The 20,940-nt window shown below is 41.5% G+C and overlaps 1 protein-coding gene across 1 annotated transcript in view; it reads left to right on the top strand.

Annotated features, from left to right (window-relative positions):
* Positions 1 to 3,687: 3,687 nt before the first annotated feature.
* The window catches only part of LOC309588843 (ovostatin-like), a gene marked incomplete at its 3' end in the record, with an annotated part of 32,110 nt that continues 14,857 nt past the window's right edge, over positions 3,688 to 20,940 (top strand). The window contains exons 1-19 of the mRNA XM_082308553.1: positions 3,688 to 3,849; positions 5,494 to 5,677; positions 6,383 to 6,539; positions 7,416 to 7,468; positions 7,955 to 7,975; positions 8,761 to 8,929; positions 10,176 to 10,260; positions 10,940 to 11,057; positions 11,721 to 11,841; positions 12,070 to 12,179; positions 13,199 to 13,357; positions 14,164 to 14,391; positions 14,607 to 14,664; positions 15,906 to 16,051; positions 16,443 to 16,592; positions 17,215 to 17,385; positions 17,968 to 18,100; positions 19,434 to 19,521; positions 20,245 to 20,473. Of these exons, the coding sequence (XP_082164679.1) occupies positions 3,785 to 3,849; positions 5,494 to 5,677; positions 6,383 to 6,539; positions 7,416 to 7,468; positions 7,955 to 7,975; positions 8,761 to 8,929; positions 10,176 to 10,260; positions 10,940 to 11,057; positions 11,721 to 11,841; positions 12,070 to 12,179; positions 13,199 to 13,357; positions 14,164 to 14,391; positions 14,607 to 14,664; positions 15,906 to 16,051; positions 16,443 to 16,592; positions 17,215 to 17,385; positions 17,968 to 18,100; positions 19,434 to 19,521; positions 20,245 to 20,473 (2,445 nt within the window). The 5' untranslated portion in view covers positions 3,688 to 3,784. The remainder of the gene's footprint in view (positions 3,850 to 5,493; positions 5,678 to 6,382; positions 6,540 to 7,415; positions 7,469 to 7,954; positions 7,976 to 8,760; positions 8,930 to 10,175; positions 10,261 to 10,939; positions 11,058 to 11,720; positions 11,842 to 12,069; positions 12,180 to 13,198; positions 13,358 to 14,163; positions 14,392 to 14,606; positions 14,665 to 15,905; positions 16,052 to 16,442; positions 16,593 to 17,214; positions 17,386 to 17,967; positions 18,101 to 19,433; positions 19,522 to 20,244; positions 20,474 to 20,940) is intronic.

Below are 20,940 nucleotides of genomic sequence, written 5' to 3'. Positions count from 1 at the left end.
GGAAAACAGGTATTGTAGTGTGGGGTGGGTTGTTTGTACTTCATCTCAGGTGAAGTTATGACTTAGAAAGTACTCTCAGTCCTTAAGTGTTATGCAACTGTAAAGTGGAGCCATAGAAGAGAAACAAGTAATTATGTATTACTCATTCTTCTGGAAAATCCAAGGCTTCACTGCTGAAAGCTGCTCATATTTCCACTGAACTTCCTGCTATTTCTCTGTCATAAAGTAAAACAGGCATGACTTAGATCTGTATTGACCGAGAATTTGAATATCTCAACTCCATGTTCAGACTATGCAGTGTTCTGCATGGCAAATGGACATTCTTTGATGTTTTTATTTTCTAATTTGTACTACATCTAGCATCTAGATTCTGCACATACAGCTATACTGGGCATTATGGGACAGTGTAGGGACATCTGAGATGCTGTATGCAAGCTAGCTGGGGTATTGGAGACGGGCTAGTCACAACCTCATAGAATTCTCTGTTGTGAGTGCAGTGTACAAGCAAAACACTGAACTTAACTGGTCCCAGAAAGTGAGTGGGATCAGTGTTAGCTGGAAAACTTTATATTGCCCTGCCGTGTATGTGTGCCCAGTGTAAAAGAGAAGAAGAGGACGGGTGCATCTGATGTGATAAAATGGATTGTCAAATTCAGCTTTATTTGAAAGAAAACTAGGTTGTGAAAAACGTGTGTTTCCAATGCAAATGCAACAATCATCCCTCTGACTCATCTAGAGAAAGAATGGAGAAACAAAAATGTATGTGTATATAAAATTTCTTCATAAGAGAGAACAAATGCAGTAACTTTGTGGAGCTGAGACTGAGTTGAAGACATCTTGATTCTCTGCTGTCCAAAGAGCATGCAACATGACTCTACCTTGAAAACTAGGTATGCATGTGATACTTAAGTCTGTATTTACATTGTTTTGGTTTTGAAATGCATTTGGCACTGTTCCTCTTTTCATCAATTTTCGAGCCAAACTATGATCTCAAATTACATCTTTCCTTATGCCAATACAAAGCAGTGACAGTCTAGGGTCAACAAATTGGTTTATATAACATCCAGTATCAAGGTACCTTCTGTGTGTCTGTCTTGTAACAGCTGCTTAGTGTAAGGTTCATTATCTCCCCCATGTTAAATCTTGATCTTCATGCTTTCAGATGATTAATCTCCTCCTGCTCCTAGCTTCTTAATCATACAACCCAAAACTTCTTCTTCTTCCCTCCTACCAGAGACAACTGGAACAATTTTCCCCGTGCACTCTGGTCTTCTTAAGAATTATCCCTGACATAGTAGGGATGTGCATAACGATCTGAGCTTACATTTTTTATTACAACATTGCTGCAATACAAAGAGGTCCTCTGGGATCAGTAATTTTACTAAAGTAATGAATTCAATAGCTTGTTTCCAGAGAAGCATGTGCTCTTTAATTGATCTGAACATAATGTCTCCTAAGATTTCAGTTTTTCAAGTGCTTTATCTTTTTATTTTCCATGTCTGTGTATCAACAAGAAAGTCCTCTTACATTCATGCTAAAGGCATGCTGCACCTAAATAAAGGATGAGTTTCTGGAGCAATTTGCACCAGGGCCCTGGAATTGATTGGTTATTTCCTTCTCCCTCCTTAATACTTTTTTGTCTGTTACTTAGTACCTGTTTGAAGTAAGACATGGGGTCTGACGCATTTCAAAGCTGCAAATACAAACATGTCTGTGACGTGTTCTTAGCCGTCTTCTGCCCTTATTACAACTAATGTAGCAGCTTTCTTCACAATGTGACTGCCCTGTTTACATACCACCCACCTGCCACACAGCATTGTCACTTTAACGTCAGGTCATTCTGGGAAGCTTTGTGCAATATTTCTCACTAGTAACTCAGTGGGAATAGACAGTAGCTCCAGCAGCACCCGGGGCAGTTTTCCTTGTGTCCTAACTTGGTCATCAGAAAGCTTCTGGGAAAGATAGGTAGGTAAGCTAGTTAGGCATGGGTAGTTTATGGTATCACCTGTGCTGATGGAAAGAATAATCCTTATACAGCTGAACCATTAGCAAGAATGCATTGTATCATGAGAAGCGAAATTGATAGAATCTGGCTTTTGACAGTTCCACATCCATTTGTACCACATCACTATAATAGTCCTCATTTTCTTCTCCTACCCCTTACTACTGAAATAACTTCAGGCCCACTCTGCATTGCCTAACACCTTTTTCAGTGCCCCTAGCTCTCTTTCACATCCCTAATTACCCCTACAGTATACTCATCTTCCTCTTCCCATTCATCACCTGTTTGGCTGAGGAAGAGGAAGGGAAATTGCTTGTTACTTCCCCTGGGTTGCAGTTACACACATGTTGATTTGCTACCTTATTTTGTTTGGTTGGGGTTTTTTCTTTTCCTGTGTGAGAGTGTGAATGTAGTCCCCCACTACTATAGATTATTTAGTTTCCTGTGTTCAGGCTATATTACCAAAAGTGTAGCTAACACATCAAGGAAATTGATTCTTCCCCTCTTATTCAGCAGTTGTGAGACCACAGATCAAGTTCTGTGTCCAGATTTGGCTCCCCAGTACAAAAAAGACATTGACAGACTGGAGGGAGTCCAGTGGAAGGTCACTGGGATGGTCAGTGGCTGCAACAAACCTACAGAAAGAAACTGAGACAGTCTCATTTATTCAGCCTGGAGAAATAAAAGCTAAGAGGGGACATAACTGCAGTCTTCCACTATGTAAAGTGGGATTATAGAGAAGACAGAGGCAGGTTCTTCTCAGGGGTGCACAGTGAAAAGACAAGATGCAATGAACACAAGTTATAGTATGGGAAATTCTGATTCAACAAAAAAAAATCACATGGTTGGTTAAGCATGGGAGCAGATGTCCAGAGATGATGTGGACTCTCCATCCTTGGAGATATTCAAAACATGACCGGACAAGCTTTGAAGCTAGCCCTGCTTAAAAGGAGAGGTTAGACCACCTAATGTCAGGAGGTCCCTTTCTACCAAAATTATTTTACGATTCTATATCTTGATTATTCTGAAACTTCTTCTCAGTCAGATTTACTTCAAATTCACCAGCAGGCTTACAAGTTATTTGATGGGGGGAGCAGGGATGGGGGAAAAAAGCAGACTGACAGACAGAAGAGTGAACAAATGAAGTAGCACTGTAAGATTCCTTTCCCTAGAGATATGCTTGTCCTGACCACCGGCAAAAAATGGTAGACAACTAGCCAACTTTGCTGAATGTTACTGTGTGCAGTAAGAAATCCAGATTACAATTAGGAGTTTCATTCTGTGCCGTACTGAATGCAGATATAGTCTGATGCTGTATTATTACAGGCCAGGCCCCTATGCAGGCATACAATAGCACTGTGTTATGATCGCTTCTGTTTTGTGAGATGTATCTACGGAAGATCTTCACAGAACAAGGAAATACTTAAGCAGGGGAAAATACTGACAGGTTGAAACATTAAGGAACCCTCAGCCAATTACACCATAATGAGAGAGGTAAGCATCAATAAAACGTTCAGATGGGTAGGAACCAGTTTGGCTTGCAATACCTCACAAAGGTATGTGAAACACGAGAGCTTTCCTAAGCTATTGTTTGAGAGTTCAAGGAGTGTGAGAACAGACAGGAGAGAGGAAGATGAACCTATGCAAATTTTATGTAGATATCTTTTGCTAGAATATGATTGAAGCCGTGGAGGAGGAGCACCATCTCAGGCCAGTTTAAAAGCCAGAAGATAGGCTGTCCACTTGAGATCAGTCTCTCTTCTTTCTTCTTCATGGACAGAGATGTGGTCAAGGATTCTTCTGAGTATTCTCTCCCTGAACTGGATTGCCACAGTGTCTTCCGAACCGTAAGAAATCATAGATTCTGTGTTTTTATGATAAACTATTTTATTATATTTCTCACCAGCTAATTTATTCTGTGACATTGCTATATAATAAACTGAATGTTTGAGACCTGGGTTCTGAAATGTGTCTGAAATGGAAGTAGATGACATTGAAGGATGATTTGGAATGATGCTCTCCATCATAAAACTGCTATGAAATCTGATTTGAATAACAGAAACCCAGAAGTGGAGTAAATGAAGTGCTGGGTAAAGTGGGGAGGAGATTCAAGACTAGACTAACAAGTAATACTAATGCCCAGGATTTATAGGCATCAGCAGCATAGAGAGAGCATGGTGTATGAGGAGGTGCTACAGGCCAGATAATGGCTGGTACTAGATACTATGCTGAATGGCAATCCTAGTATTAGTATTGGTATTGGTATTGGTATTGGTATTGGTATTGGTATTGGTATTGGTATTAGTATTAGTATTAGTATTAGTAGTATACCTGCTGTACTCTTACGGCTTATACAGCACTGTCAATGTCCATGGCTTTATCCAAACAGAAGATTTCAGCCACAATTTTCAAAAATACACCAACATTAGAACTTAAATCCCCTTCTCAAAAGTTCTAAAGGAAAACAATGTGAAAGTCAGGGGATTTAGCTTTCTCAGATAGTGTTGGTTTTAATCATTTTACTTTTGGTCTTTGAATATCGTGCAGTCTGAACTGGGCAAGTGAAAATAACAATAAAGACAATATGAACAAGCAAAGCTATGGGAGAAAAAAAGGGAAAGGATCAGATTACCAAGAAAAGATTGTACAATTCATGTTGTGCTGCAGAACCAGCTCATCAATTCTGTCATACATTAGTTAAAAAGACTAGTCTGAGCAGCAGAGAACGGGAGGCCAGCAACAGAACCTCAGCCAAATACGGCAAATCTGAAGGAACGTTTTTCAGAGGAAGAATCTGGAGAACGAAGGCTGGCCTAATTATAGAGAGTAGTATAACTAAAAAAGCCCAATGGAAGAAAGAAGCAAAGGAAGCAACACAGAGAGAGGCATGGAAACAGAATAGAGCATGCAGGTTAGATTGAGTGTTCCCTGGAATATGCTGCAAAATGGAAAAGCAGGATCATTTCTTGTGCATTATGCTGATTGACTTATGATATGTCAGTTCTTATCTGGAGGGAGAAATATCCACAGAAAAAGAAATGAAAAATTTGTTGCAACAATTAACTAGTATTTTTGTCCTTGATCTCAAAAAGAAGCTAAATATCACTTCTCCTTATGGGAGGTTCCAGAGGTTTAAGTATACATATAGGTCATGGGAGGATAAATGCAGCTATGCTTGTCAGGTGTTTAGACACTTTAGTAATTGGAGTTATGTAAATACCTGGAATGGAAAGATGCAGTATCATGCTTGGTAGGAGACTGCATAGAATGATGCCAGTCTTTCAGCTCAGAAAGAACTGTGAGGGACAAAAAAATTGTCTCAGCATATTATTCAAAATACTTTGAAAGAAATGGAAATCCTTCCACTGGTTTGAGCAAGCTTTGGACCATGTCTTCCTTTGCATATATAGCATTTCTGTGATATTTTCCTCTCCTGTTTTCTCTGACTTTCCTTCATGACTGAACACTGATTTGGTCTTGCCTTCTTACAGTCAGTATGTGCTGCTGGTCCCAGCAGTAGTGCGGAGCGACTCTCCACAGACTGCTTGTGTGCAGCTCCACAGACTCAGTGAGCCTCTGTCCCTGAGCATCGTCCTGGAATATGGCAGTATCCGGAAGACTCTCTTTGAGGAATCCGTGACAAAGAATGATTTCTTCAAGTGCTGCGAGTTCAAGGTATTTTCTCTTTTGAGATTACTGAAGAGGGTGTAGAAGCTGGAAATACTGCTGAGTGCAACTCTCCTTGTCAGTGAGGGCAACAAGATGAAGAGTGTGGGCATGGAATAGGACAAAAAAAGATAAACTGCTGGAAAGCCTGACAATGTAGACAGGAAAAGGAAAGACATATGGGTTGTAGGGGGAAGCTGGAGAAAGACTTTCTGTCTCCATTCACAGAATGAATAGGAAAAAGGTTTTGATTGTCATCATAGGTGCATGCGCCCTATGGGACTGTCATAATTGTCAAGCTGGAGAACCCAGCTGGGACGTGTTCATTCCCTTTCCTGTGACTCTGCAAGATCTGGACAGATACGATAAACAAGTCTCAAGGTTAGGTCTTTCAGAATGCAGCAGGAGAAATCACCTCAGAATTGAGCTTTATGGCTGGGCCAACCTGCATATAGGCAGGTAGCTACATGAGATGAGGAAATGCATAGGACAGGGCATAACTTAAAACCTGAATACCTGATGACAGATTATGAGACTTCCACAGCAAAAATTCCCAGAGACTATCTCACTGGCAAAGATGGGGCTTCTCATGACTTTGCATAAGCTATTTATGACTCACTTGACAGTCAGTATCTTACTCAAGATCCCTGGGCGTCAGTGGACCTCAGCATATCTCATTTACCTCTTTTCCTCTGGGGTTTTGTTTCTCTCCAGGTTCCTCCTGCTACTTCTGACCCCCTGGCATTCATTTCCTTCTCTGCCAAAGGCACCACGGTCAACTTAGCTGAGAGAAGATCAGTGGCGATTCAGAATGTGGATAATACTGTCTTCATCCAGACGGACAAACCCACCTACAAACCAGGGCAAAAAGGTGCTGAGGAGTTTGAGTCAGCTAGTAAACTGGGAAACTGAGTGCAAGGGTGGGTCTAGAATGACAAGGACTTCCTCTTGTGGAGGAAAAGACCATGGACCGCGACGGGCATGAGCAATCCTTCAGATAGTGTATAATTGTCATCTGAGGTTGGGCTCATCAAAAGTCAGTCAAAAATAGAACCAATTTACAAAATTGCAACAAATGAGTAGAGTTCATGTGTTTTTACGGAGTTAAATGTATTTACAGGATCTTGAGTTCTGCCAGGTTTACTGAGGTCAGTCACATAAAGTGCCCTTAAAAATACAGAAAATAATAGTTTAAGCTTGGAATTAATGAAACTCATATAAAAATAAAGTAAGCATGTCACTCCCTGTCAACAGCTCTATCTACTTAACTGCTAATCTAATACACAGCACTGATTCCATCACAATATTTAAAAGACATTACTAGCTCTGGTATAGTTAGTTATCTCTTTAGTATAATTATACTTCAGTGCTGCACAGGGTTTACACTTAGAATAAAGACAAATCCTTCCTTCTCTTCAATTTTTTCATTGAATTGGTTTGTATAAGCAGTTTTTTTAGGAAACGCTCCAAAGAACTGAGTCCTTCAAGAAGAAATAAAGGCAGTGAAGAATATTTGTATTTACTTTACATGTTACTTTAGTCCCAGTGGGTTATAATTTAAGATATTTCAGCTGACAAGTTTATTTTGGTTTTATTTTATATGCTAAGATAATCAAATCCTTTCTAGTTCTCTGGGGACTCTTTAGTTGTCCCTAAAAACCTGGGCAAACCTTGTTTCAGTTGTGTGTTGAAAGTGCCTTGCCAATGCCGAAGTGAATGATCCTTTTTTGTTCTACGTCTTTTTCAGTGATGTTTCGTGTGGTCAGTTTGGACAGCCAGTTCAGACCTGTTCAGGAGACAGTACGTATGAGTGATAGTCAAGATTTTTCAAGCACCCTCTTGGGCTACCTGTTCTTTGAGACTCTTTCACTTAGAAATTGAATAAAAAGAGCCTGGGATAGGCCTCCTGATGTTTCTGAAGAACTGCTGTAATTCCTTAACCTCACACTCCATCCCTTCCCTGCCTTTATACAAGGCAAAGGGTCTGAAAGCACTCCTGAAAATCTCTCACAGCACCCAGGTTTTGTAGTCACTTCACTTCACCTGCTCCAGATATGTCGAAAAAGACTGGATGTTTTTTGTAGAAAAGATAAATTCACAAACAGGTTATCCCCTTAAAATTATCTTTTTAATTACATACATGAGTTTCAAATTGTTTCCTTGGCCCAGTCTTCTGTATCCAGAGAAAGCTATTCACAGCCTTCTTTATGTTCTAGTATTTTTCAAGTTGATTTCTTGACGTTTTGATAATTGTTTTCTTTTTTTTCTCTTTTTTTCCTCTTCCAGTATCCCCGAATCATCATTGAGGTAAGAGATGCAACAAGTCATTAAAGCACAAGTTGCTTTGGAAAGACTATGTATACTTCATCATTCCCCATAGTGTCAATAGCTGAGGGATACTCACCCAAAGCACACTGTCTAAATGGACTTGAGGTTGAACAGTGGCAGTACACATTTTCAAACACTAGAGAAGAAATCAGCAGAACTGGAGATGTTAGTCGGAGATGGCATGGGGTTGTTGCTCTGTCTTTTGTTAGGATTCAAACAAGAGTGTTCAATGTAGTCTTACTTTAGCAGGATTACAGCAAATAGGCTGGTGAAATAGTCTTATTCTCATATAGGCGTAAGAATAGTAACTTTCTGAAATGTCATGTTCTGCTGGGGGACAGGCTAACAATGAATCAGTCTTCTACTGCATTTTCACATCACTAGATCTCAAAGCACTTTCTAAGGGAGTCCAGCATAATATTCCCATTTTACAGAAGGAGGAGTTGAGTTAGAAAGACTTATGCTAGAAGAGATACAGATAAGCAAACTGAGGCCCAGTCATGTATTATTCCTGGATTATTGAGATGATCTGGAAGTATAGCTAATTTCCAGTTAAACATAAACTTGGGCTTGTTTAATGCACAAACATCTGGAAAAATCTGGAAAAAAAAAAAAAAACAAACAGTACATGTCATCAGCCCAAACTCACATTCACACCATGATGCACTTAGCCAATATGCCAGGATACAAAACTTAAAAGAAGGCAAGAAGACAAGAAACAGGGTGATAAAGGTTTTGGTACATCTCTTTCTCCCAATCTCCAGGATCCGGACCAAAATAAGATCTTCCAGTGGTTGGAGGTAGCATCTAAGCATGGAATTGTCCAGCTCTCCTTTCCACTAATCCCAGAGCCTATTCTGGGGTCCTACCACATCACTGTGGAGAAGTCGTCAGGTCAAAAAGCGTACCAGTTCTTCACGGTGCAGGAATATGGTAAGCAAAGGCTGTGAACTGCCCTGTACCAGCAATGAGGCTGATGGCCTAAGTCAGATAGGAGCGGCTAGTGCAGAGTTTAAGTGCTTTGAATTCTCCACTTCATGCCTGAGAAAGAAAGACATGGAGAGAGCTGGGTGGAGAAAGTGAAGGCAAGAAAGGGAAAAAGAAATGCTGAGAAAGGCAGCATTTTTCAGGAATTAAATTAGGAGTCTAATTCTTTTCTGGGCTTGGCACAAAGTCACTCTGTGACTTTCAGATCCACATCCTGTCACTCAGGCCGTACACTCTCCATCTGTTCAGAGGCAAAATGAATGAGTCAGGCCTATCCTTTTTTGTAGAGGATGAAGAGTACTGTATGAAGAGCACTAAGCTAAAATATGCAGTAGAAATCTGAAGATATTATATATCAGACAGATTAAATAACAGGTACCAGACTGTTACTAGAGGAGACTGGATAGGCAGTGGAAGCACGGGATGGAAAACAATGGGTCGTGGAGATGCCAAAGCCCTCATAGTGATCTGCTTACTCTCCGGAATAGACCATATCAAGGGAGTTGCTAAATTCATTTTGATTTTACAAGTTTTCTCATCTTTTAGTGGCAGGTTTTCCTTAGTAGTCCCCAGAGAAGACTTGGACAACTCCCAGTTGTCCATTTTTTTTGTAAGAGAAATAAAGCACCATTCCTGCTTACCCTCCAGAGGTCTTTCATACCTTCCAGTCTCCTGTGTACAGGTGCATGAGAAAAAGGCCTTTTCCAGCTATGTTGTCATTATTGCTGGTGACCTGGGCCAGAAGATAAGCCGAAAAGAGGGAGTGACAGTGACCTGTTTGATTTTACTATTTCACTTAATCTGTTACTTTTCTCCTTCAATGGGGCTGGATTGCATAATAACTTCTGTTCTCCAGGGCTTAACTAATTTGAGACATCAGCATTACTCCCACCTTTCTCTTGAACAAAATCTACAACTAATTAAAGTGAATTATCACAGTTCTTACTGTGGCTGTTATAATTATTAACATGATTATTACTGCATTTTAAAGAAGTTATTCATCTTACCACTAAAGGTTATTTTTTCTCCAACAATATCCTACAGCCAGCTCCTAGGTAGACTTTTCTTTGAACCATTTCCTCTCCCTTGTTGGTGAAAATGCCTTTTCCAACTGTTTTTTTACTGTCTTCCACACACACACCTGCCTATGGCATGCAACTGCTCAGCAGACATATTCACATTGCATTCCCAGTGCTGCCGAAATTTGAAGTGACAACCAGTGTGCCAAAGAGGATCTCTTTCTTTGATGAAGAAGTCAGGGTGAACGTTTGTGCTTCGTAAGTATCAGATCTGAGAACAACAAATTTGTACACAAGAAACATGGGATAGAGGATAATGTGGCTTGCTGGGAAGCAGGGACCCTGCTGCTAATTCAGAGTATGGGTTAAAGCAATTCCTTTAGCTATGACTTCCATGACATGAAATATGATAACTCTCCCCCACTACATAGCAGAATTAGAACTGGGAGAGTCTAGAACTACTAGCTATCTGTTGTTTTTTATTATTACAGAAAAGGAGAGAAATAGTAGAGAAGGAGAGCCTATCATAAAGATTGCTGGCTGTGACACTGCCGAAGGGCAGGGTGGCATGAGCCAAAGGGGTGAATAGGGATCTTTCTGCAATACATCCTGCTTTGCATAAGGCACTAATGAGAAAAAAGCAAGCAGCAGGGAATGATATTCCAACCCTGAGGCCAGCACCACTTTCCTGCTTCAGACCTCAAAGAATGACTACACCAAGACAATGGTAAAGCAGGCTTTTTTAACAAGATCCCAGAAACAGCCTAAAAATAGTTGAAGGGAATTCTGCTAGGGCTAACTGGTTCTAATTCCCAGCTGCTCTTGTGTCTGTGCTCTGGGCACTCCTGAGGGGTTGAGAGTCTGCATTGCTCTGCATTCTTCGCAGCTTTCGTGCTAAGTCCACATGACTGGTTTCTTGTGTCTGTTCCTCTCCTAGGTACACTTATGGCCAACCGGTGCAAGGGAATGCCCAAATCAATGTGTGTCAGCAGCACTTTTATAGTCTACGATGTGAGCAAAAGCAGAAAGAAACCTGCAAAGCTGTCTCTGGACTGGTATGATACATGGCAAGACCTTTCTTCCTTGTCAGCTTTACTACCCAACATGTAGCACAGTGTTTGATGGCCTCATTCATTTCCTGGGGAACACCAGAGAGACAATCACAGAGGCATGTTTTTTCTCACTATCTCACAGGCAACACTGAAAGACCGTGAAGGTAGTTTTTACAATGAACTTATTAGGAGATTTTGATTTTTCCCTCAGAAAGAGTCAGTAAGAGGGAGGGAAGCTTATGAAAATATAAATTTGTGATCATTTGTAAAACACTGGAGTTGTGTTCTTACCAAGTGTAATCAGCCTTTGAGGAGACTTAATGTTAAACTAATGATTAATTTCTCCACTAGATCAGACTCAAAGTGCTCTCATCATAGAGCTCAGGCATCATGCAAGATGGGTTTGAGAAGAGACGTGAGCATAGAGAGGACTAGGGGGAATGAGAAGAGAGGTTTCCAGGTGCAAGGGTAGATAATATTGAAACAATGAGATGGAAATGGAACCAAGGAGTGAGAAGTGTAAGGTAGGAGGGAAGTGAGTAGAAAGTAGGAGCTGAAGATGTGAGCAGAGGCATGAAGCTCTTCAGAGACCCACTAACACAGATTCAGGGGCAATTTTCCAAACCCTGGAAAAAATGGACTTTCCCCTTTGTGCTCCTTTTTCAGCTGGGGAAGGACGGCTGCCTCAACACTGTCATCTCCATCAAAACATTCCAGCTCTACCGCAGCTATGCCAGGATGTATACTAGCCTCAACATAGAAAGCATCGTCACTGAAAATGGGACAGGTAACACCAAGTGGAGGCTGGGAGCAGCTGATTAAAGCTAATAGGTGGTACTTTCTGAAAGGAATCTCCTGGATCCCAATCTGTGCAGTAAACAACCAACAATCACCATTTTCTTCGTGTACCTCTCCCTCCAGAGCATCACTGCTCCATATGGCTTTTCAAAAGAAAGAGTTTTCTGCCCATGTATGATTTCTGTTTCCTCCCCTTTATACTGGGTGTGTCTCACAGGTATCCAGATGAAAGGCTATGACTATGTTGCAGTCAACCAAGAAAATGACAGAGTGATGTTCAAGAATATGGATCTCTATTACAAGAGGGGAATTCCTTATTATGGTGAGGTGAGTATCTGAGTGGATACATTTAGATCAAAACTCCCTGAGGTCCAGCATGATGATCTCTGTGTTGCCCCATTTATGGATGTCCCCTAACTCTGTGCTGACAATTTCCCGTGATCATGTTGCATAACAGTGACTGCTGCATAGTTCTCTCGTTACATTAGATGCTCCTAGAGAAAAATCATATTATACCTGGAGTGTTAGGGTCTCTCTTCTGCCATAATTAGAGAATGCCTGAAAGGTCATATCAGTGGGGAAGAAGAGTCTGCAAGAAACTACTTCAGCAACAGCTGTGCCTAAACTGAAGGTAGAATTTACCCTGCATTGCATCACACAGTCCCAGGGATTTTTACTTAAAGCAGTATAGGTGTTGGAGCACATTCCAAATTCTTACCAACCTGCACATGTAGGATAAACCCAGGCACAGAAAGGAGGACGAGCCATACCGCATCATCCTGGTATGCAATGGGGACAGAAGGTATGCACAGATGCCCAGGAGCTGAGAGGTGCTACTGAGCTCCACAGGTTACCTGTGGTCATGAAGTCATCTGATTGCTTTAGGTTCGTTAATCAGTGCCCTCCAAAGAATACGTGCTCTGGAGTCCCTCTGTTTCTATTTGCCCAGGAAGGGAGAGCATGAGCTAAGAATTTAAGACATCATCTCTCACTCAGTAGTTCTTAACTTATGTGGTGGTGCACTGAACTAATGATCACTGAAGACACACAGAGGACTTTTCATTAAAAGAATCTTTTATATGAGATCATGTATATAAACAACTCCTTTTCCCTCTATGACATGTAGTTTGTCCTTGCACTGATGGGAATTACCTGTCTTTGCCAGTCATGGAACTTCTGCTCCTTCAAAATATTGAGGAGCATTTGCCTCTTAAATACATTTCACTCTTGATTTCTACTCCCTGCAGTTGTCCTCAGTGCTTAAGTGAGCATCCTCTGGTGAGCAGAGAATTTCCTGTTCTTTTGGGTTTTTTTTTCTGAATCCCTTGGGTATTCTTTGTGTTCAGATCGCTGTGACGAATGTGGATGGCAAGCCCATTGCTGATAGGACTGTCCTGCTGGAGCTCAATGAAAAATATCTGGCCAACTATACCACTGACAAGAATGGCACTGCTGCTTTTTCCATTGACACATCCAACTTCTTTGATCCCAGTTTTAAGTTGCGAGTAAGTAAATAAAGGCTTCAGTCTAGTTCCTGAAAAAATTCTTCATCGAAGAGAGGGATTAGAAGCAATTGGTGGTTGCTGGCAGGATTGTTTCAGATGAAGAAAGTAGGCAGTCAGTCCACCAACACATGCAACCTTTGTGAAACTAGTATGAGAAAGCACCAGTGCCTGAGGAGTGCTAGACTGCACCCCAGGAGTGTTTGGGCTGCAGTGATCTTCAGCACCTCCCTACTTTTCCCTCCGCTCAGAAGCCCTTTCTGCAGCCATCTTCCGTCTCTTTATTCTGTGTGATAGAGGACCTACCTCACAGACTGCCCTGCCTTTCCCACCCAGCCTGGATGGACACCATCCTCTCTCCCTGCTGCTGCCTGCTTCCCTGCATTTCTGCTGACAGACACTCATGCCTGTTGCCATCAAATTGTCTTCTCGTGTTCTTGTGCCTTTCTCTGGTGTGGTGGGAAGAGCTGAGAAAAAGAAGCCTGTTTGAGAACAATACCATTCTAACTCACAGTAAGTCCTAGCACTTTATACAACCTGTCCTAATCCTGCAAGTATCTGAAATAACCTCCCTACCACAATGTGCCATAGGTGTCTGGATACGTTAAGGTGTCCAGAAGTCCCCCCATTCTGGACTGGTGAAGCACAAATTTTTCACATCAGCTCTTGCTCTTGGCTTAAACAGCCCCAAAAAAATCAGCTTCACAACAGAGTATTTTAGAGAGAAGATGCCTTTGCCTCTCACCTGCCTGACATTTTTTTATATTCCACTTTGTTAATTCCCCATGTATGACTCTTCTGCTTCATAGGTCAGGCAGGCACCAGATGACTGTGAAGACTTCTTCATCTGGAGGAATGATAATGAGCCCCAAGCCTTATTCTCTGTCCGGCGTTTCTACTCACGGACCAACAGCTTTGTGAAAATCGAGCCAGTGAAGGAGAAGCTCAGCTGTGGCCAGGAGAGAACAATCAACATTCACTATGTCCTGAACACAAAGGGGTACAGGAATGCCAGTCACACAAACTTCTACTATGTGGTAAGTGCTACCTTGACTCCCAAAATGTCTCTTTTCTTTCACCTTCTCTTGAACACCATATAAGACAGAAATATCCAGGCCAGACAGTGGTTACAGATCACAGCTCAACTTGATGGCCTTTGAAGCCTCTCAGAACATACTCAAAATCAATGATTTCATGGGGGAAAGGAGGAGATACCTTTGATCCTGTCTCATGAGTTTTTTTCTATGCCCAGGTGATGACAAAAGGAAAAATTATTCTCAGTGGCCAGAAGCAAGTCAGCATCTCTGGTGGTAAGTTCTAGGCCACATTACTTACTTGTACTTCAGAGCATCATTCTGAGCACCAGAGCATTAGTAAGTTTTGTAAGAAGGGATGAGAGCAAAGAACTGCAGCTAAATCAGGTACTAGTTCTTAAACCCCATGACCTGTCACCACTCACAGTATCATTTGCTTTTGCTGCAGCATCTAGCCAGTCCCCCATATCATAATCAAATTGATCTTGTTTGTTGAAAGATGAAAACTTTGTTGTGATCAAACACCAAGGAATGTAATGATCTTCTGTTTTATTTCTTGCCAAGGAGTATTTCCAGTTTTACAGTTATTCTGTGATATCCAAGTCTTCACTGATTAGAAGACTAAAACTTTTTGAAGTTTGAAATAATAGGTGTCCTATTTGACAGGGATATTTAGCAGTTAACTGCTGGGAATTCACTGCAATTTCAGAAGTCTCCAAATATCCACAAATGACAATGATCCTACCAATCACAACAAACTAAACTTCATTCTTGCATTGTTAAAAATACCTTTTCTTGCAGAACCTGGTCCATTTCCAGTCTTTGGTAGGTGGCTTAAGTAAGCCTCACTCAACATATAGGACTTGTTGTTTAGTATTTGCCATCTTTGGTCTTTCTCTGGATATTCATGCACTATGGCTGCACAGTGTAGGTTCCCCTATGTTTAGGGAGAGGCATCCCATTCATCAAAAGGCAGCTATGTGACATGATTTTCCCTTCATGAAATCAGCTTGAAGCCGTGAGGTTTTTCCATATTATTGGGGGCTAATGCTAAGGTGTGTAATAGTGTGTGACTCACCAAAACTTATGTGAAAGCTTAATTTCCTGTCCCTGCTCTAGTGGTTGTCATCCATGAAGATAAGAACTTCATATTTCCTAGTGTTAAGAAATTGGCCTATCTCCTCTGATGTAGGAGGTTCTAGGTTTGAGACCCAAAGGCAATGTTGTGCTCTTCTCGTAGCAATCAATCATGCTCAGATTTCCCTGTCCAACTTCTCGTCATCTCAGACACCTCTCTGCAAAACACCCTGCTCTCAGCATCCTCCAGTTTGTATCTGTTTTCTTGCTGATCAGAGCTGTTCCTCAGCTGCTGAGATATGAATCTTCCAATATCCAACTTCCCTGTTTTTAAAGGTGCCGGTAGGTTATGGATAAATATGTGGTCCTTCCATCAAAGCTGAGGTTTGTCTAATCTCTTTTTTTGGCTTCTCCTCCCCTGTTTCATGTTACTTCTACAGCTCCCAGAGGTACATTCTGCATTACACTGACTGTCACTGAGAAGCTTGCCCCCAGCACCAGGCTGTTGCTCTACACGGTGCATCCTCATGGGGAGATAGTGGCTGACAGCTCTTGGATACTCAGTGATGTATGCTTCAAAAACAAGGTGAAAACATTTGCCTTCTTTTCAAGGGCTATATCAGCTGGCTCTTTGCTGAGAGAACAGTTAGGGAATGACTTCATCAAGAGCACTAGGGATGGTCTTTAGGAATGGTAAAGGTACAGATGTGCCTGGGAACATGAGTAGCTGTCCCTGTAATTGACATGTATGCTCAGACTCAAACTAAATTCTCAGTGGAGTGGGGAGAGGGAATTGACCAGGGGATTATAGAGGCTGTGGATTTTTACAGAAGAGGGATTCAGAAGGGCCATTTAGCAGTAGAAGATTTGCCCCACAGAAAATAGACTGTGTGCTGGTGAAAGGTGAGATTTAGACCTATGTGCCAAGTTGATTCTCCTAATTTCTGTGTGGTTGTCTTGGATTTATTAATTTCCAGCTCCAGCTCGAGTTCTCTGAGAAGCAGGGTCTCCCTGGCTCTAAAGTCAGTCTCCACCTTGAAGCTGCTGCCAACTCCTACTGTGCCCTGAGAGCTGTAGATCAGAGTGTCCTTCTTCTTCAGCCTGAGCGAGAGTTATCTGCTGAGACCGTAAGCCACATCCCAAGTCCTGTGTTCTTTTGACATCCAGAATGACATTCCAGTTCCCACCTGTGATCTCTCTGCTGCTGGCTATGTTTTATTTTTCCCTTGGAAACAGACATCTCAGTGATTAAGAAAGGTCTATGGCAGTTGTACACTTCAAAGACAGAAATTGATAGTGGAATATTTGCTTTTGAAACGGATGGCAGTGTAAGACATGTCCTAAGAATATGGCTGATGTAAATCCTTGAAAGCATAGTTCCTCCCTGGGGAGTGATGATGTCAAAATTGCATTTTATGACTCAAATAGGCCTTGGGCCCAGAACAAAAGCTGTAGATGGCAGCTAGTATCTTGTTGGACTCCAGTCTCCTCTCTGCATAACTCAGGAGTGTAAGTCTGTGCTTTTTGCTCAAGTACACCCCACAAAGCCACTGCAGCTCAGAAGGAGGGGGGTAGAGTCCAGTCCTTCTTATGTATCACCAGCCAAGGTGATGCCTAGGTAGGCATCACTAGGCAAACCCACCACAGTCTAGTGGATTGCTCAGGGGCCACCATAAGCTCTGAATATATGTGATTTTGCACCTGCTTGGGACCTTTCTTGTGTTTACACTAGTTGTTCTCACCTCCCAGGTGTACCACCAACTTCGTGTGAGCGATTTATATGGCTATTACTACAATGGGCTCAACCTGGAAGATGACAAGCCAGAGGCGTGTACCCCAATCAAAACCACCTTTTTTGATGGCTTGTACTATGAATCTGTGAATGTCAGTCGTGATGGCGATGTCTACAGGATTTTCAGGGTATGTGCTCTGTGTCGTTCTTTAAGTGGGAGGTATTCCAGAAGAATTCATGTACATTAACATTAAATTTTCTCAGGTGGTGGTTCTTACTGCTAAGAGAAGGCAGCTGATGCCTGGAACTGCCTAAAGTCTCTGATCATCCAGTTTCTGCCTTCTCATCCCCACCTCTTACTCAGGAAGACTGAGAATTACTATAAGATATATTCGCTGTGATCTTGCCCATGATTCAGTAGACATTTCCTAAGCAGGACCATGGCCTTGGCTCATGACCTCAGGCATTCATAGTAAAGATCTGAGTCCATGATGCAGGCCACTTGTTTTCTGATACACGTGCCTCCACTCCCTGCTGGCCCCATGGCTTAAGACCTAACATAAACCTTATCATTACTGCTCTTCATAGAATACCAGATGTCACTACTCCATAAGAAAGACAAAGAGGAAGAGTTGTGACATTCAGGGTTGAAAGGGTGGGCTGTGAGGAGGGAGGAGAGACATGAGGTACGATAACCCAGGTGGGAGAAGTGGCATGCGCTGGTAGCTAGTGTGTGCCCTGAGTGACATGATTGATTCTTTCACATTCAGGATATGGGCCTGAAGGTTTTCACCAACTCTGTGCTTCGGAAGCCAGTTCTGTGCAATGAAGACAAATCAGACATGGAAGATTACCCTGCCTATTTTCACCCTGGTGTCGCCCATGTCAGTGGCTATGGCACAGGTAAAGTTCCAGTTCCAGTCTGCCTGGTCTTCAAAACTGTTGCCTGTATAAAATAACAGCCAGCATGTTCAAGTTTTTTTGGCGAATAGGTCTATGTGTCCCAGTTTGCCTCTAGTAATCTCTTTCTGACAGTCCTTGCAGTAGAGTCAGTTCTCTCTCACTTAGGTACCGGATGCATATAGAGATGACGGGGAATACTGGAATGTTACTTCTTTCATAAACCAATGTTAGTTTTTCAGGGTTTTTCAGGACAGAAACTTTCATCAAATCACAATTCAATTAAATATTTAAAAGGAAATGCCAATGCAGAAAAATAATGACAATTCCCAATGTTAAGAATTCACACAGCACTTTAGCATACTTAGCACATAGTCTCCAAAGCACTTACTTTATAGATCAGCAAGAGTTATGATTATCTTTCTCCAAGTCAGATTGCTCAGCAAAAGTCACAGGTTGCCACAAGGGAAAATACTATTCTAACACTAGGAAAAGTTCTTCTCCATGGAGCTGTGCTACACTGGAAGAGGTTCTCCAGGAGGTTTTGGAATCTCTGTCGCTGCAGGTTTTCAAAACTGAGCTGGAAAAGGCCCTTGAGTAACATGATCTGACTTTGCAGTTAGTCCTGCTTCAAGGAGATTGGACTAGAGAACACCAGATGTTTCTCCCAACCTAGATTTTTTCAATGATTCTGTGATTCTATGATTCTAAGTCCAGCAAAATAAGAAAGTATTGTTGTTTCCATGATATGGCTAGGAAATCTGAGACACTTCCATGCTAAAAGAGTTGTTGGACATCATGATTAAGTCAATGGCAAAACTGGAAAGAGGCCTTGGTTCCTCATATCAGACTTGTAGTTTGACTATATGAACAAAAGTAGTTCTCCAATGAACTGGATATTCAGCTCCAGTTTGAACTACTGAACAGGGCAAAAATGATTGAGTTCTCAGGGAGGTTTGTAAAGCATTATAAGCTTCGGTGACAATACTGGCTACTGTTGCCCATTTGCAAATCAAAGAGAGCTAGTGGTAGAGGACAGGGAACATGCCTTTCTAACTAGATGGTGAGACCTTTCAATATGAAATAAAGTGAAATGTCTTGTGAAATACCTAAATTTTCTAGTATTTTCCCATGGGAAAAGGAAATAGATAAGAAACTCTTTCTTCTTGTACCCTGTATCTATTAGAATTTTCCTTTTCTATGTGAAAAAGAATGGAAAAATGCTCAGATGGAATACTTACTGTTTGTTTATGGTGTTGAGCATGTCTGACAGCAGTTCAGGTTCTTCTGGCCTGACCTCTCTAATATTATACTTTAACCATATACAATCTTCTAGATGAGTCAAGGATTCTTGCTGGGGTTGGTGTTAACACTGTTCGGAAATTCTTCCCTGAGACCTGGATTTGGGATCTGGTTCATACTGAGTGAGTATTTTTATCTTCACTTCTTACCTCTCATGTGGATTTTTGAGTTGATACATGTTGCTGAAATGAATTCTGGGAAGAAGCCATGGAACATATCTCTGCTTTGTAGGCGCGGGTCTCCTTTTCCCATCTTGCTCAATGACTGTTGAGTTCCTGACCTTGTACACAGTGTCAAACCTACTTGAACTGTGAATGACATCTGCTCTCTGCTTTGCCCCTTATCCTTCTGAGGGGTAGAAAGAATAAGGGTTAAGAGTAAAATAAGAGCATTTGTTTAGGACAGAGCAGGAGTAAAACTTGTTATTTTTCACTATATTTTTTAATTCAGCAGCAGAAAACTCAGGTTATTTTGTTTTTCTTTCCAGGCTATCATAGCATCTGCAATGAGAATATCTCCATCTTAACTATGCATCCAGGGGCTGTTCTAGAACATTAATCCAAATTTATTGGTTCTAATATGTATGTTTGGGCAGTATGCTATTTAAACAAATGGTATTTCTAAATTAAAAAAGCTGAGTATTCTTCCAAGTGTTTTTTAACATGTAGTTCACCAGCACCTTCATCTTTACTTCCAGCTTTATTATATTTCTTTAAATATGGAGAAGTATCTTGCAGAAAGTGAGATGAAAACAGAAGTACTAACTCAAGCAGGGAGCCTGTCCTATAATTTGTCTTGAAAATGCCAAAGATCATTTCTCATTCTGTTTTTCTTATTTTCCTCAGTTCCAGGGGAGAGGTCAATGCCTTTTACACCATTCCTGACACCATCACAGAATGGAAAGCCAGTGCTTTCTGCGTGCAGGATGATGCTGGGTTTGGCATCTCCTCACCTGTTTCACTGACAGCATTCCAACCATTCTTTGTGGATCTCACCTTGCCATACTCTGTCATTCGAGGAGAAAAATTTAATTTAATAGCCAATGTCTTCAACTACCTCAACAAATGCATCCAGGTATATCAAGTTCCCTTTTACTTCCTATATGGCTTGTCTATTTCCCAGCAATCCCAGCATTCTCCTGCAAAATGCATTAGAAATGCAGAAATAAGTGTTTAACTTATGCTTTAGCCTGACACATTACCCTCTCACCCTCTCTCCCTGGACCTGCCCCTGTGTCATAACATTAGGAAAATGTGGCTGGTGATCACTGTGACTGGTCCACAGAAGATAAGAACTTGCTTCTATCCCTACATAATTTAGTTCTTCTTTTTGCTCCTGAAGGAGGAACTTGAGCAGAGGGTATGGGTACTGTGCTATGAAAAACACAATATGTACTGGGTATGTTGTATGCAGCAGTAACTCGTAAGAAGACTTGACAAATGAGCATAGACATCTTGCTATACTTCTGTCAAAACCAGACACTAACAGTGGGCAGAAAACAGACAGGTTTACGACTGCCCCATCCTTCTGTCCTGGTACCA

This window comes from Platalea leucorodia, assembly GCF_965183815.1.
Source record: "Platalea leucorodia genome assembly, chromosome: 4".
Taxonomy (NCBI): Eukaryota; Metazoa; Chordata; class Aves; order Pelecaniformes; family Threskiornithidae; genus Platalea; species Platalea leucorodia.
Note: the sequence above shows the minus strand (reverse complement) of the source record. Positions and strands in the feature narration are given on the sequence as shown.